Raw genomic sequence first — 18744 nt, 5'->3', positions numbered from 1 at the left:
ATCACAGAAAAAATACAGTACTAGTGTACACTAGTACACAGAAAATAAAAGGACAAACATTCTTTTTCTGCTATAAACATTTTTTGAAGACTTTTACCAACATATTTTGTTATATTTTATTATGTATAATGTATATGAATATATTTTTATGTGAGTACAGGTTTATATACATAATTAAATGTAAATAAAAGTACAATTTATTGATTGCCTACTATTTAAGATTAACTACCATTTAAGACTTGCTGTGTATTCTGTGGGTTTTGGTTGTATAATTAAACTTGTCTTAAACTTGTATAAAATGAATAGAAATTCATTGAATTTGTTAACCCCACAACTGCTAAATATTCTGAAAATATGAACATCAGAATCTTTATTGTCATTATACAAAGTACAAAGTGCAATCCTGTATCAGTGCAAACAAAGATAAGGCCAAATACTAGAACGTTAAAGTTAAATTAAGACACATGCTGTCTTTTAGTCTGTTGGTTTTAGTTTTTATTGTCCTATATCGCCGAAATGAGGGTAACAGTTAAAAAAGATGATGTGATGTGTGGGATTTTTTTAGGCAGTGGTTCCACAGTCCCCATAAAAATATATGTAAATGTGTAATGTAAAAATCTTAGAGGTTGATGATGATCAGATATGTTTCTACTGGAGTTTAACAATTATTTATTGTTATCACCGCACCATGATGACAGTTTCACCACCTCATCAGTAGACTCATGTCCTTTTTGAAAAGCCCAACCACTGTTGTTGTGTCTATTGCATGCAGTTGCTTGGGTGGGTGGTGGTGCAGTCATATGTATATAAAGTGTAAAAATGGGGCCTTAACACACATCCCTGCATAGAGCCGGAGTTAGACTTAGTTCTGCAAAAAGGTGACACCCCATTTTAACTCTGTATCAGTTATTCCCCTAACGAATTTCTTACTAGCAGCCATTTTATTGCATTCAAAAACATGTTCAGGCCAGGCACCTTTCCAGCTCAACTCTAAACAGCAGTTTTCTGTATGTTAGCATACATACTGTAGTGAGACTGTGTGTCATAGTTCGCTCTCCTAAGCCCTACTGTAGGTGGTGATGGAGTTTCTCTTTTCACCGCCTACAGTACCTGCTTCTTGTGTTTTACCCTGACCAGCTGTGAATCTCATCCATGTCTGTCTGCCCCTGTCTTTAGTGAGTTGGTTAGTGTGTCTTCCCTCATCATTTACCTATGACCATATTTTATCCATGGCAGTGAGTAACAGTAGTGTTGTTAAGGTACCATACATTTTTAAAATATGTTTAATTATTTCCTACATTAGGCAGTAGCTTAGTGTTCTAAAAATAGTTGGTTGGTTTACTTTTGGCTTACAGTACTTTTTAAGTTTCTCAGCTTGGGATCTAATTTGGTATCTTGTTTAGTTGTTTTTCATTTGAGAAACATACACTGTGAGCTGAAAACTGGAATAGCAGCTCCTTATATTCAATTTAATACCCAAACAGCAAAAATTCAAACTTCATGGAAACAAAAAACAATGTGTAGTCAAGCCAGTGGTCAATGAAGACAGAGGCTTTCATGGTTCAGTCTAAACTCATAGAGTTATCCACTTGGAAATGTGCTGTATTAGGGCTGGACTGCAATTGCTAAGACTGTACACGGACCCCAGGAACAAGTAAACACTTAATTTGTGTTTTCACTAGAAGAGCAGCAATACACTGAAGCTCAGGCTGGTACAGCGGGAACCAATATCCCAGTGGCTACAGCGACTACATTACTGTGTCTGAACTGGAACACATGCAGGGGTTCACCAAAGCTTTCTATGGCACTGAACTGCCAGCCTCCTGCAGATGGAAAGATTAATATTATTAGGCAAGTGATTGATAGCTCTAAGTAACTGTAATAATACAATAGATCATGACTAAATGATCGTAGAGGGGGATTTCTTTGACAGGTTAATTCTGGGCCCTAAAAGATTTATGTTTAGTACTGAGAAGAGAAAAAGGCCTATTCTTGGTCTAGTTTTGAAAATATTCTCCATCAAAGAGAGGGTACTACCAAACAAACGTTTATTATAAACCCAAGATAGCTGGATTGCCTGTATATGGGAAGTGCATCACTGTAAGCGAGTCAGCACAAATGAAAACTTCAGGTAAAGGAAAGTGATGGTGCCAGGTCAAGCATTGCTTGATTTATCAGGACATTTTTGATTGTGGTTTTGTTGCATCTGGCACGATGAAACAGGGATAGGAGATCTGAAATCAAAGAGAAATTATGGATACAGTGAAGCAGTGATGGGTACATGGCAATGAGAGGCAGGCAGAACAGATGGAGCAACTCATTCTAATGGAATCACAGATATGTACTGTCACTACATTGTCAAAACAGCAGATGGAGGTGTGTTGCCAGGCTGATGGTAGAGTAAATTAACAGCACTGAAAGGGAAAAAAAAGTTTCCTTTTACTTTGTACTTGCGACTAAAGATTACACTCACTTTTAATATTCAGTATTCCTTTCCATACATACAACACCGGTGGTTTGTCCCGCAGTGATGGAGCAGCAACCCCCCCCCCCCGCCTGAGCACGCACACCTGCACCTATATAGCAATCAGTACACATCATATCAGCTGATCAGCCGCTGAGAGTGGGTGCACGAGCTTCAGGGGTAGTAGGACTTCCGTGTCGCCAAACTCGCTAACCCGGAAGTGTCCGCTTATAACGACGGCTAGTCGGGGCGATGGGGAGTCCGGTGAAACCAATCATTGGTTTAATGTTGTTGGGATCCATTTTGTTGTTTGTATTGTAATAATAAGCGAGCGATTAGAGACCATTTTGGGTTTGTATGTTTTGGGGCGTTCATGTCATTCCTTCCCCCCGGGGAGTTTGCATCAGTCACCTGTAAATAGTGACTGAATAGTGACTGGAGTCAGTGGCTCCCGGTGTCTTTGATGCGTCACTTCCTGAACGCACGACAGCAGAGGGAGGAGCGGTATCTGCAGGAGCTCCAGGGCCTACGAGAGTCCATTGTGCAGAGGACTAGCTCAGACTCAGAGGAAGATAGTCCATGTTTGGATCTGCCAATGCCAGCCGCATTGAGGGTGGCAAGCCCATGGTCCACCAGAGAGACTCCCCGGGTGTGCCAGTGCCCGGTCGCCATAGTGCCGGAAAGGGAATCGCCAACGGAGACCTACCACCACCTGAAGGGACTGTACGAGCGTTGGGTTCGACGAGTGTTCCCACGGCTGGTAGTGACAGCAGCTAATTTGGCTCATCGGTACTTGAACACTCACCATGGTACCCTACGCACTCAACCACCACCAGGTCCTGGGCGCACTCACTTTGAGGCGGAAAGGGGACGTGCGACATCAGCAGAGTGGGAATACCTGAATCGTTTCAAGTCATTCGTACATTATGATCATTTACAGCAGGTGGCGCTGTGGGCGTTGTAATAATGTATGCGGTTCTCAAACACTATATACTGAAGACAACATGGTTTGCTTGCTCGGCTGTCACGTGACAAGTGAACGAACGAATGATCCTTATAAACGAATCCCAAAAGAACTGTAGTACTTGGTGCTCGCCACAGAGCCTGAGCTATGAACGATGAACTAAACTGCGCAGCCCAAGGGTCAGAAAAATCAGCAGCATTCTCTAGTGAGGGGGAAGCAGATCTAGCAGATTTGTTTCATTGTAAAACATGGTAAATATTATGCATGTCATAAAGTAATTTTCTGTGGCTGAGTGGAATTTTTGTAAATGAATGCTTCTTTTTTTTTTTTTGTTCTGTCCAGCAGTTTAGCAAGCAGCATATATTACGCTGAATGCCATATTGTGATGGACTTTGCTTTAATAAGAAGAGTATATATAGAATAGACATACTCTTCCTGATTTATGGTTTATTTAATGGCTTATTTGAAATGAATGCTTCTACTACACTCACTGTAGGTGAATTTTAATCTAGCAACAGTCAGATCAAGAGTGTAATAAATTAATTAAGTAGTATAATAACGCTTGAGGTTTAGCTATGGTACATATTTGTGATGAGCCAATATAAATGCTACTTGTACTACGACAGATGCTAATAATAGGAATACTAAATAATATTAATAACAACTATAAATATTATTATTAGTTGTAGTATTATTAGTATTTTTCCATTGCTGACTTTTTTTCATCGATAGTATTTCCAAGACTTGCACTTGAGCCCATAAATCTGTCTCATGATTATTCAGCCCTCATCTAATCATTCAAGGAGCATCCATGTAAGGCCCCCAGGATGGCGATAGCACTTGTTTAAATCCAATTTCATTTCATAAGCTCTTCATCACTTTTTTTCCCTTCCTGTACCTACTGACATCCCTGCCATATTGTGTGCTTATATGTAATGGGGATAAGCTGAATTACTCTTCCGCTTGACTAATGGTGATGACTGAGTTAAGTTGACAGAGTCATTTTCAGTGGCGGCAATGTTATTACTGGCACGTGTTCCCTGAAGAAGTTATGGAGGCTTCAAGGAGTTTTTTTGCTGGATGGCTAGCACCTTGGCAGGATTAGCGTGCAAGCATACACCTGTTCATGTCAGTAATTGGTAAAGATCCCAAAGCGATTGTCTCATGCAACATGACTTCATAAAATTAGATCACAATATAGTCAATAATACTGTAAGATGATGAAACATTTTTGTCTGCTTGAGTGTGTGACCAGAACTCTGTCCCAGTTGTATCAATGTTTACTCTGTGTACCATACAATGTGATTTCCAGTGATTTCCAGATTTCTCTATGCTGTAATTAGGTTAATCATGGTCACCTGTGTTTTGACTTCATAATTTAAGCCCTAGTTGGTGTCCAGTTATTTTTTCTGTTCGGCACTGAATGTTACATACAGTAGATGGTATTTGCTTTAGCTATGGCTTGTGGTTCTGTTTAGTCCTCATTCAGGTTTGTTCGTTTGTGATATCTCTGTGTTCTCTGTTAGATTAGTAATTAGCTCAAGTTCTTTCTCCTGCTGGTGCAGTGAAGTTTAGTTCCTGTTTAGTGTTCAGTTCCATGTTAGACCTATTTGTTTTCCCTGCTTTAGCAGTGCTTTAGGTTGGTTGTTACTGTATTTCATTGTTCCTTTTGGTTCATGTCTAATATTCTATAACCAAATATTTTTAAAGTTTATTATACTAATACTACAGGATATATGGTTGAATGGATATGTATATGAATATGAATGTATGCAGAGAATGGGCGGCACAGTGATAGCACTGTTGCCTCACAGTGAGGGTTCAATTCCTGGAGGCGGTAGAGGTGGAGTTTGTTCTCCGTGTGCATGGGTTTTCTCCGGGTTCTGCGGCTTCCTCCAAAAACCAAAAACATGCATTTAGTTGATTGGCATCTCTCCATTGCCCGTAGGTGTGAGTGCGTGTGTGAATGGTTGTTTGTCCCCGTGTTGCCCTGCGCTGGCAACCTGTCTAGAGTGTACCCTGCCTCTCGCCCACAGCCAGCTATGGTTTCAGCTCTGTACCCCACATCTGGGATTAAGCGGTATGGAAGATGCATGGATGACATGTATGCTGAGAAAAAAAACAAGAATTAAGAAAAGATTTTAAAAAATGGACACGTTTCAAATAAGTAAGTAAGTACTAAAAGTAAACCTCACCGATTTCTAATGGGGGTTGACCAAACGATCTCTGCCTTTTTCCTTGGGTTTACAGACTACAACTAGTGCTTTAAATAATAGTTTCGATATGATAAAGGCACAAGACACTCAGCCTAATACATGCTGCTTGTTGAACTGCAAGACACGACAAAAAAAGGAAAGGTACACAAAAGGAAGGGAAGTACACAACACAATAACAACCAATAACAAAACAACATTTTAATAATAATATTACCAATAGGGCGGCACGGTGGTGCGGTGGGTAGCACTGTCGCTGGTTCTGGGTTCGATTCCCGGAGGCGGCAAAGGTGCCTTTCTGTGTGGAGTTTGCGCATTCTCCCCGTGCTTGCGTGGGTTCTCTCCGGGTTCAACCGGCTTCCTCCCACATTCCAAAGACGTGCATTAGTTTGATTGGCTTCTCTTCCGTAGGTGTGAGTGTGTGTGAATGGTTGTCTGTCTATGTGTTGCCCTGTTGTGCCTCCCGCCCATCAGCTGGGTTAGGCTCCAGCACCCCGTGACCATAATAATAATAATAGGGGAATAAGCGGGGTGGATGGATGGATATTACCAATATTACCAATACACACACAATACGCACACAAAAATGTGCAATCCTGATCAGATCATTGCACTCATCATAACAGAGTGTGTCAAAAAATAGGTCTATGTAGTTAAAATTTGAGAGGCAATTATCTTTATCAGAGCTACAATCCACAGCTGACCAGCCAGTTCATCTGGAGGGGGAGAGAAAATTATGAAAATGTATGTTTTCATATTGTCCATTTTGTCTGGATTGTTCCAGAGTGGTGTCTATTGGCAAGGTCCACGCATTTTTAGATATTCTCACCAGGTTGTCAGATAAAAAGTAATTAACTTTTTAAAAGCTTTGTAGTTTTTGTGGTAAGCTTTATGGCATAAACAAATGCACCAAAATATGAAGGAATATAAACATGCTTGAAGCTCATAGGGTTAACCCTTCATTCCTACAAACTGTTTGTCTAACAATGAAGAGTCCACTGAAATACATTTTGTGACACAATTCAGTATGTTGGCAGAAAAGTAGTAATAAGGACTGTGTAATTCTAAGTCACCACAACTTTAGGATTTTTCAACACTTTTAGGCTGATTGGTGGTGGTTTGCTTTCTAGGATTATTTTTATGTTGGGAATTCCTCCCATGGAAGATCTACTGGGTTGATTCAGTAATTAGATTCTGACAGCCTTGTCGAACTATGAACCACCTAATGTTCCATGACTGAAGTAGAGGAACTACTACTACGCATAAAGACGTGAACTTGAACACAGGAGCCTGGATTTAAAACACATATGGAAACACTAATATAAGCTTGTATAATGATCAACTTGGTTTTGTTAATTAGTGAACGTACACATACACATTCATTAATTAAAAGCTGGATAAAACTAAAATGACTAACTAACGAACACATCTTGTTATTGTGAATACCTAGCACAGAGTCATGAACATATAGTACAGAAGGCAAATAATCTGGCAGTCTGGGGTATATATGCCAGGACACACAGGTGAGTGTTGGTCAATCAGCCAGGTAATGGGTGACGGAGGGAGAAAATCAGGACCAAGTAAATGGAGGAAAGGGGCATGGCTAGAGTTAGAGAGGGAAAGGGCGACAAACAGGCCAGACTGGGGACCATGACACAATCTCCTTCACTTATTTATCTCCCTGAGTTAATATTTAAGGACCTGACCTACTTCCCACTACCAGTTTATCAGCTATACTACCACTTTGTGTTTTTATATGATTAAAATATTTGATTTATTTTAGTAAAAATTGTTGAATTTCCCCATTTACTACTACTACTTCTCTTTCAGCTTTTCTCATCATCCTTTTTCATCTATTTCTATCCTGGGCATCTTCTACACTTAAACCAGCCAACCTCATCTCCTGTGTGCCATCCATAAATCTCCTCCTTGGTCGTCCTCTTGTTTTCTTACCTCGCAGCTCCTTCTCTAACATCCTTCTACCAATATATTCACCATCCCTCCGCTGCACATGTCCAAACCATCTCATTCTGGCTTCTCTGACTTTGTTGCTAACACAGGCAATGTGAGCCGTCCCTCTGATGAGCTTGTTCCTGATTCTGTCCAACCTCGTCAGCTCTAAGGAGAACCTCAGCATCTTCATCTCTGCTGCCTCCATCTCTGCCTCCTGTCTCTTCCTCACTGCTACCGTCTCTAACCCACAGAGCAGAGCTGTCTCACCACTTTCTTTACACCTTTCCTTTGAGTCTTGCTCTTCTGTCACACAACACTCATGACACTTTCCTCCACCCGCTCCAACTCCCCTACAGTCGCCTCTTCACCTTTTTTCCACACCACACTCCCAATCTCACTGATCTGTTGACCCCAAGTACTTGAACTCCTGCACCTTCTTCACCTTACCTCCCTGTAGCCTCACTGTTCTACCTCGCTCACTCTCCTTTAGACCCATGTATTCTGTCTTACTACGGCTGACTTTCAGGCCTCTTCTTTCCAGAGCAAACCTCCACCTCTCCAGCTGTTTGTCCACCTGCTCCCTACTCTCACTGCAAATCACAATGTCATCCGCAAACATCATTGTCCAGGGAGATTCCAGTCTGACCTCGTCTGTAGCCTGTCCATCAGCACAGCAAACAAGAAGGGACTCAAAGCTGATCCTTTGTGTCGTCCCACCTCCACCTTGAACTGCTCTGTCTGACGTACAGCGCATCTCACCACCGTCATACTCCTCACATGTCCTGGACTACTCTGACATACTTCGCTGCCACTCCAGTCAACCTCATCCAGTACCACAGTTCCACCCTCGACACCATGTCATATGCCTTCTCTAAATCCACAAAGACACAATGCAGCTCCCTCTCCATCAACATTCTCAGAGCAGACATGGCATCAGTGGTGCTCTTATGGGCATGAAACCATACTGCTGCTCACAAATCTCCACCTCCGTCCTAAACCTGGCCTCCACTACTCTTTCCCACAGCTTCATTGTGCGGCTCATTAACTTTATTCCTCTGTAGTTGCTGCAGTTCTGCGGGGATGGGTCAAATGCAGAGAAGAAATTTCCCCACTGTGAGATTAATAAGGGTTAATTTTTTTTTAATCACCCGTATCTGTTGCACATCCTTCCCATCTCTATCTCTGTTTGACTAGCCTATACAAGTCCTTTTCTACTTCCTCTGTTTCTAACCTGTCATACAGCTCATTGTAAGCTTTCTGTTTCGCCTTTGCCACCTCCCTCTTCACTGAGCTGCGCCTTCTTCCCCCTCTATAATGATCAAATGACCTCATCTACATAGGATGTAGTCCACCTTTATGCTCCTACCTCCATTTTTGTATGTTCCTCTCTCTTCTGGAAGTCTTGACTACAGCCATTTCCATCCTCTTGGCAAAGTCCACCACCACCTGTCCTTCTAGGGTCTTTTACACCAAACTTGCCCATCACCTCCTCATCACCTCTGTTCCCCTCCCGAACATACTCTCTATGACTTCATCAAACTTGTTCCAGAATCTGTTCACAAACTCCCCCTTCAGGATCACTCCTACCCTGTTTCTCTTCCTATCTACACCATGGTGGAACAGATTATATCCTCCTCCAATACTACCTGCTTTACTGCCCTTCCACCTCGTCTCCTGCACACAGGACATCTGCCTTCCTTCTCTCCATCATATCTGACAGCTCTCTGTCTTTCCCTGTCATTGTGTCAATGTTAAGAGATCCTATTCTCAGATCTATGCTCCTGCCTTTCCTCTTCTCTCTCTCTCTGACCACAAATCCTTCTGTCTCCTCTCTTTCTTTGACCAACAGTAGTCCAATTTACTTCTGGCACCCTGTAGGTGCGGTCGGTTGTTAACCTGGGCCGTGACCAATCCTGAATGGAATTCGTATGGACAATTCACATGGTTGTTTTCGGCAAGTTTTACACTGGCTGCCCTTCCTGATGCAACCCTCTATTTTAAATAATATGTTCCTCTTTCTGTTTCAATCAAACGTTTGCAGACAAATTTGTTCTACATCATGACTTTGTACAACCTGCCTAATGTGTGTATTGATGTGTGTGACATAATTCGTTTTTTTATCATGCAAAAAACTGCAGAAAATACTCAGCTGACAGTAGCTGGCTGTCGCTGTCCTTTAGCACCTGGAATCACCTCAAATGGTTTTCAGTTGTCTAAAAAAGTTAAAAAGTGCTTGAAAAGCCAATTCAGACCTTAAGTGAATTATTGTCTTGTTTTTCATGATATCCTCCTGAGGAGCAAAATTTGTATTATAATTGACTTAAGTTTTGAAAATAACTTAAAACATCACAGGCTTAAATTTAAAAGCCTACATCTCGTTGTAGTAGCTGTAGTTGTTGTAGGGCTACGCATGGTGTGGTATGAGTGTAAGCTTACTTTAAGATGTACTGTAACAAACTCTGCGTGGGCAAAAATTATAAGAAAATGCAGCAATGGCAAAAAACCCAACACAGTAGAGTTTGACACTATTAAGTTCTAGTGTTCTACAATGTATATACATGCTCCAAACCAGTGTGCCTGCATACGCACCCCCAGACAAACTAGAAATACTGTATTCCCCATTATGTGCTCTCGTGGGGAAACCAACAGGACAAAAATTAGAGCGGCACCAGTATAAACGGCTGTGTAGTCCCTTCAGTCCTCAATATGCAAACGCTGTTTGACTTAATCCATCCTAATGATGCAAATTTATGCTGTTAATTATTTTTAGCTGAATCACATGCCTGCTAAACGTTTCCAGAAATGCAACAGGGACATCAGATTCAATAAAGTATTCACTGGAAGAGGGAAAGGACATTATTCAGGATTACTGTTTCCTCTATCTTTCATTCTTTTACATTTTTGTCTCCATGAAAAGAATTTGCATTTTCCATTTTTGAACATTTCTAATACGGCTGGTATTGTTGTCCGTGGCTTTAGATTCTGGCATTAAAGAGCGCTCTGTAGAGAAGTTGTTTTTTTTTCACAGAAAAACTCATTAATTCAAACCGTATTCATGGGAAAGCAGTAAGTCTACATCTTGGAGTGCTTCGCTTTCAGTTTCAGTAATACTTAGGCAACATATTTGTGCCTCCTCAAAATGGAATGACTTTAAGATATGCTACGTATTTACACTTGAAATTGATGTTATAGATTGACATCACACAGCTAAACAAACAGCGGAGGAAAACTTAGGTAGACTACATTGGATGTAGTGTTTGGGAGAAGCATAAACAAAGCAAGACAAGCTATCAAATGCTGTAGCTAAGTGGTTAACTACGAACTGCAGGCAGATTAGTGTTGAAAGATGTCAATCTGAGGAATGTTAATAGAATCGCAACAAATGACGGCACTTGTGAGATTCCTTCAAGACGCACCATCACAGGAAGAAAACACGAGTTGTATGAAAAGGAGAGAATTATAAATTCAACGGCATTACAAAGTGCACCAACTGTTGCTCTCACCCGAGAGTAGTAGTTTTAAACTAAAAATATGCGATATACTATTTTTAAATTTGCAGAATCGCAGAAGCTCATGCAGTTAATGTGAATAAAATCTTTATTTGCTGCCCTGCACTAGTTGTAATATATACTCAGGTGTGTTTGTCTTTGTGAAGACAGAAACACTGACCTGACAATGAAACTCAGACTTACAGTAATATTTCAATATTGTTTTGATTCTGGCGATAAAACATAAACTGAATAGAACGAAAACAATTTCAATCCCAAACAGGTCCTTCAGAAATATATCCTTGTGTCTCTGTTTAGATAGATTAACTTCCAGCCTTTTTCTGCCCATGTTAAATGTGAAACTCAGGTTGAGCCAAAAAGGCTGCTCAGCCTGGCACAGTGCATTTCTCAACTCAATGACTCTCCAGATGGCAGGTATCTTTAGTGCTCAGCTCCCTTCTCCTGAGCTGCGACAGCTCTGCTGCGCTCCGCTGGGCTGTGGAAGACCTGCCCTCCCAGGGTACTTTTAATGGACTTTAATTTGAAACACATGATCAGGACAATATAGACAGTGCGGTCACTAGCACAATTGAGATAGTAGGACTCAGTTTCAATCATATGTGCTTAACAATTCACAACATAATTACTGCTAATGAAGAATTATTGCTCGAAGGCTCAGGTTGAAGAGAGAAACATAAATTGTTTTGTGTCTATTACCTATACACAAAATTTGTGGAACTGAATTTTAAATGTCAACCTTTGAAGGCTAAATGTATAAGCACTGTGGGAATTAGCATTAAACAGCAACAAATAAGATGTAGGTGGCTGTTTTTTCCTTCCCACTGTGCAACAGTGCTTGGTCAGCTAAACCAGGTAGAGCACAGAAGTGTCCGTTTCGCTATCATCTGGCCGTGAGTACAGTGACTGTGCGACTGCCAGGGAGGTTCGTTGCCTGCTAACCTTTAAAGCTGCAAGACAAGTGTAAATAGGGTGACAAGGAAACAGTGGAGGTACCTAAAAGAGGTGGTTGGTGTGAAAGTGAGCAGAAGGGGAATCTATTTGTTAGACTTCACTGGTCACACACTGGTCCTTGACACCAATTATCACACAGGATAATATTTAAATTTTGTTGGCGCTTGTACAAGCAACAACTGGTTGAAAGTGTTATGAATCTGGTCATTCTGCCAAGTTTTCTGCTGTTTCCTCTTTTATTTTTGTGACTTCCTGTTCAGTTATTTCTGCTAGATTTTCAGTCATGTGATTTATCAGCTGCAATTCAATCATCATTAGTCACTGGTATTTAAGCTCCAGTACTCACCTTATCTTGCCAGATCGGATCCAGCATGCCTTGTTTTGTTACCTTACCATGCCTTGATCCTGTTTTGTCACCAACCAATTTTATATTAATTACCTTTAAAAAATAGTTAGAATTGCTGCATAAAGTATACTGAACTTAGGCATTCTTACATTCTAGCCCTTGTATTTTTTTATCAGACAAAAAAGTCAAGGTGTATAGTTAAAGTGACTTAATCCAGCTAATCCTTGAATTCTCATCAGCCTCCAACATTGTTAGTAGTAACCTTTTTGTTCTGGTGCTATTTCACTTACCTTTACTTTAATACATTTGCTTTAAGTTATGAATCTTATTAGGATGTCTAGTTGAGCTTATAGCTATATATATTAGATCTTAAATGTTTCTTGCATAAATGTTAGAAATGATAAATTTCTTATAGTAACTTTTTTCATCTTGTAAAGAAATTGTGGGAAACAATTCAAATATTCCAGTGAAAACAACCCAGATTGTTCATCAGCATGGCCCTTTCCTGCATTCCTGCATAGGAACAGCCCCACTGCTGTGTTTTTCTGCAGACTTCATAAATTGTGGGGTATAAAACCAGCCTCCTCTTCCCTTTTCATAAGGGGTCTGCCAAGGCGAAGCCAATAGAACCTGTCTGATTTAAGGCCCTGTACATAGATGCGTCAATAATTTATGTGGGACTTAATTGGGTGTTATAAAACTGATTTATAGTAATTGTGTGGGATGCAAGGTCCTTTAATGCTGCAGTTATCATTTCCATAACTTCCAACTCTTGATTCTTTTATCTGAACTTTTATGTGTTGGTGGAGATTTTTACGTTTTGATGTTAATAACCTCAGAGGTCTAAGAATCCCCTGTTATTGAATAATATTTTATTTCAAAATTAAGGAGAACCTTGTTTGGTCATACAGTATATGTAATGTTCTGATGAAATAATTAAGACATATTGGCCTGGTGAATTTGTGATAAAGATATAGTTCATATGTTCATATTATTCTAACATAGACTCTCTGGAGCAGAGATAATGATGAAATTTGAGATTTAATTTTCCTTGCCTTATGTTTTATGGTATCTTGTCTCATTAGCTGTGTACAGTGGATGATGGTGAACGATGGAATGATGGATGGTAGGAAATATCATAGCAGTATGGAATGGGTTTATAAATCACATGTGAATCGTGTGGACTATGAGGATCCTCAAACAAGGACATAAAGAAAAAATAATAACTTTTGTTTGTTTCCATTTCATCTATATTTCTATTTCTATAACTGCTTTTTAGCAGAGAAAGCAATACGTTTTCTCACTTGTGTCAAAGGCTGTATACAGTAGCAGTGCATAGGTTTTTATTGGAAACTAGAAACTAGTTTTTAACAGTAACAGCTGCAGTACATTTCTCTGAAATGTTAAAATGAAATGTTAAAATGTTTTAAAATGTATTGTATAATTTGAGGTAGACCCCTGTCAGACTAGGTAAATCAAATCATTTGCTTTGAACTAGACATATGTTTTAGATAATTTTTGTATAAACAAAAAAATATCAGTGCCATTATACTGCATGTCTGTCCTTCCAGTACCTGGTATCTGCTCCTACTCAAATCAACAAAGATTTGCAGCTCAGAGAGGGAGAGAGATGAGCCTTACACTTTCATCCACTCGCCCCAAGCAAAATCCATAATGTCACCTTTTTATTGCAGAATGGAGCAGACAGACTGCCAATAGGGAACATTGTTACAGAAGGAGTGATTGGAATCTCTACCGAGACTCATAGCAGTAGCATGGCGTAGCTGGTGAAAGTTGGAAATCCTGTGGGATTGGCACATACCTCCTGTCACTAATTGGTATCACAGTTCCAGGCATGATCTGCTGTGAAAATAAGGGCTGGGTCCATCTTTCACTTTGCTTGCTTACAGTAGTTACAGAAAGCCATGCTTATGATCTGAGCCAGCTCTGTCTGTGACAGCCATTGGATGTACTGTACTGTAACTGCTGCTGGACAACTAGCAAGTAGCTTAAGCTACTTTACAGCAGGTACAGGAGTGAGGTCAGCATGGAGGAGCAGCATAACATTTCCTGGAATATTAGGAACCCTTGTCTGTCCATAGGGGACGTGTGTGCATCACCGCCAATATATATATTTTTTTCTGATTTATTTAAAAGGCAGTCAGCCCCTGCAGAGTGTTGCACCACCTTTTATTCTGATTCATATTTCATCCAAAAAAGCACACCTACACTTTGCTTTATATAATTGGGTAGCAACAGCAAATGCAATTCCGTACATTTCAATAATTTTTCCAGAAGCAGGAAAAGTGATCATAAAAATGCTTTACAAAACCATGCGTCAGTCACTGATGTCTAAGCTGTTGTGAGAGAACCAAACTTAAATACAATAATTTCACATTTAGTTCCTGTCTGTGTTAGATTTACTGTACTCCCCTTTGTCGGTTTGTTTCCTGTACAGTCCTAGTACCTAAAAGATATCAGAAGAAAAACAAATGCTAAGCTTTATTAATTTATATATGGAGTAAAATCTAACATCCTAACCTATAATTTCCAATATCTGATGCTAATTGACACTTTGATTGAGGGCCTTTACAGGAGACATGGCAGTGAAATCAATTCTGAAGGAGGTGATACTCAAGAGATCACACTTCTTACACATTTCAATGATTAGCATCAACAAAAAAAGATACATTTTCAAAAGCTTTAACTCTGCATATTTGAAATGGCTCTAAACCTCAAGGCATTACTGGAATAATTATTTTGATATTGAGGTCAGTAACAATGAGTCGTTTTTTTTTTTTTTTTTTGGTCAATCCTAACAAGGTTCAACTGTTAGGTTAACAAAAGGTCACATAAAGACAATTACACAGATTTTAGAGTAAACAAACCGAGTAGGCAAACGTTTCCTTAGCGTCCTAGATTTTATTATGTGGCATTAAAACCTTGAGCAAAACAAGATTTTACAGAAGAGCAAGAATCTCTTTCAAGACATGGCAGTAGGTAAAAAAAGTGATGGTGTCTACATATCTGTGAGTTCATTGGTAATATTTAGACATTGTTGCCCTCCACAGATCCACCATTGATTTTTTTTCATGTAACACTTTTTTCATGTAACTGTAACATCACTTTCCTACAGGCTGCAAATGATGCAACCCAAGCCGGAGCAACGCAAATACTTTCTAAAGCCAACATCTGCATGAGTAAATTAGTTTAAACAAACGCGCTCTGTACCATGCCTCAATCAATGTTCAGGCACTGAAGCTTGGGGGATGGCCTCAATCCTGGTATGAAAAGTTATCAAAGCAAGTGGAAAACTATGAAGCTTACTTTGTGACAGCTCAGAACCTTTAAACTGTAAGATGTCATTGGGCGGATGAATGAAGAGAGGGGAGACTGCGGCTGCCCACTGGCATCATATGTCCAAAGTGATGGGACCCTGCCTTGCGTCCTGTTCCAGTGTTCCAAAGCCTTTATTTTTGGAACTAGCTTTACGGAGGATGGAGGGATCAGATATAAAATTTTCTGAATGGCAAATGCCTGTGGGTATTAGAGGCTTTCCACCATCATACAGGGTTTAGACAAATGTTTGCTCCCATCTAATACTTGATTCATGTCTTAAGCACACGCAGCACTAAGATAAATGCTCTGATCTCCTGCCGATGCTCGTCATTTTCAAGCACTACAAACAGACATATGGCATTTGAGTGCTGATCATATGATAGTGTAATGTAATCATATAATATATAGTTTATCATCCATATATACATTTAAATCACAACACCATTCTCGAATTAAAGCACATCATTGATACAATCTGCTGAAGTGTGGTGCTGCTGGTTTACAAGCTTTGGGAACATGGCTGATCATTTTTTTAAATGAAAAACACAGCTGCTGATATGGATAGAATTTCCCTCGAGGAGCTGATAAATAAATTTGCTATTTGTCTGTGACAAATGTGTGTCCTTTTATGAGAGTAAATGTCAAGATTTGCTGTGATAAAAGGCAACAAGTAGGAACATTAGCATAGAGCACAACTGGGGCCACCAACTCGTGGCACTGCAAGGAAACAACAATGCACAGACACAGTTCAATGGAAGGGAGCTTGTTTATACAACATCAATCAGCAGAGTGTTGGGAATCCACCCTGGTTATTAATTGTGTGCCCTGGCACCAGAAAAAGTAATTAGTACAATGAAATTGGGCCACTAGCTCCATGCTATATACCTTCACGTGAGCTCAGCTATACATCATTCCTTGCATGCATGAAAGCTCATTTTGCAGGAGCTTGGTTCTGATTGTGTGCTGAAGATATGCTTGTGGCTCCATTAATGTGCATATATTACAGTTTTAATCATTTTCTTTGCCAGCACTTCTAAATGAACAGCACAGCTTACATTTGCAACAAGAGAAGGGTTTTAAGATGCCAGTGTCTCTGACAATGTATTAGTTTAAGCAGCTTGGCAAAAAGTAGTACATACTGTACAAGTACACTATAAGTATACTTTAAGTTTACCTTTAAGTTCACTTTTATGCACGTATATACTAAGATGTACCAAACTTAAGTATATTAAGATAGATAGATTAGATACACTTGGTTTCTACTTAAGTATAAAAAAGAGGTATTTTTCACCCAGATTTGTAATTATAGTATACTTAAGTAACACTTACTGTAAACTGTCAAGTGCAGTATACAGAACAGTCTAAATATGTTAGGTGAATGGGTTATGAGTTAACTTGATGTATAAGGCAGAAATACTATGATGGAAAATGCATGTAGTGTGTTACACTACATGTGCAGTGCACAGATGTTTAATGTCCACATTTCAGTTTAAATCCAAAGAAATTCTTGATTAAACCCAAAGAACCATATTTTAAATAAACATCACTGGAAATCTTAGTAACTAAATCTGATCTTGCAAACAATGTGTTTTGCTTTATATCAATGATAGAAGATACACCATTTAGAGAGAGATTTTCTTGCACTGGACAAAGCCCAAAAACCCTTGGTTTCATTAACACATTGTCTGTCTTTTGGTTGTAAAAATGAAATTCTTCCATAAATAACTGAACGCTTGAACTAATAGTGCTCTTGGCATTTTCTGGCAATTCCCTTCACAAAATATATTTTCTGGCTATTTGTGTTGGGACATACTTAGTTCAATAAAAATACTTATAGAATACAATAGAATGTCCATATTGAGCAAAATTGAGGGCAATTAAGTGGTAGAAGATGGATGGCTGGATGGATACAAAAATTGATAGCTCACAACCCCCCAGCATTTAGCAATATGCTAAATTAATGCAAACCGTTAGATGAGCTTAGGAGTTTCCTACTGTAGTAGTACTTCTATACACTACCATACACCTAAAACAAGTGATCCAAATACCAGTTATTATACCAATCTAAACATGTATGAAAGTGTTCATTCATGTCCACCGTGTCCAAATCTGTCGCTGCACAGGCCACTGGGGGGCAAGTGTCTGTGCAGATCAAGCTTCATGCATGACTTGATAACTTGCACAGTGGACATCAGTCAGGGGCTATAAGGAAAGATGGCTGCATACCATTGGCAAAAATGTATATTAAAAGTTTATTTTATCAAGTTTTCTGAAGTATATTTCTAAAGTATACTTTACAGAATAAGTACTTTGTATGAGCTATTGGTACACCTGTAGTTTTTTGTAGTGTACTTTTGATAACTCATATCAACTGTAATTGTAATTAGTACACTTTAAAATTTTGGAAGTATTCTACTCCATGCAGCAGTTTAGGTAAAAACATATTTTTGTATTTTCTTTGTCTCTTATATATCTGCAGTTGTACAGCTCGGTGGACTTTGGGAGGAAATGGCAGCTCATCCATGAACAGGTCACGCCAAACAGATTCTACTGGTGAGCAGTCCTTTTTTTACATCTTTGTTTTTTTCTTCACTGTCTTACTTTGTTTTGTTTTTTTGTTTTGCTTTAGTCACTTTCTCCAAAGGTCTTTTACTCAGGAATGCAGAGTGTTGGTTATGTTCTGCGTGACTAAGCAAGTGATATTGATGGCTTAGAACACGGTGTCTGACGGACTGGAGATGCTGCAAAAATTCTGCACACTCTCTAACTCTCGATACAATCAGGCAGAGAGGAATCTTTTTCTTCAGTTGCATTCTCAGACCGAGGTTTCGTTGCATTTTTATTTTATATCCTACTTGTGTTGAGCATATGCACAAATTATTGCTTTAAAGGTGGCAGAATGATGTGGTTTACTGTACAGTATAAGACACTATGACTAAACATAGATCCAGTCATGTCAGCTCATACCTACTCATACCAGTTGTAGGTATACATTTATTCCAGCG

General features: G+C 39.5%; 1 protein-coding gene across 2 annotated transcripts in view; it reads left to right on the top strand.

Moving 5' to 3' along the window:
- sorcs3a (sortilin related VPS10 domain containing receptor 3a) overlaps positions 1–18744 on the top strand; it is a 227147-nt gene that overhangs the window by 103715 nt on the left and 104688 nt on the right. For both annotated transcript variants that reach the window (XM_055507845.1, XM_029163616.3), the window contains exon 5: positions 18219–18292. In XM_055507845.1, coding sequence (XP_055363820.1) covers positions 18219–18292 — 74 coding nt within the window. The remainder of the gene's footprint in view (positions 1–18218; positions 18293–18744) is intronic.

This window comes from Betta splendens, chromosome 1 (assembly GCF_900634795.4).
Source record: "Betta splendens chromosome 1, fBetSpl5.4, whole genome shotgun sequence".
Lineage (NCBI taxonomy): Eukaryota > Metazoa > Chordata > Actinopteri > Anabantiformes > Osphronemidae > Betta > Betta splendens.
The sequence above is the reverse complement of the archived record's forward strand: the minus strand, read 5'-3'. Positions and strand labels throughout refer to the sequence as shown.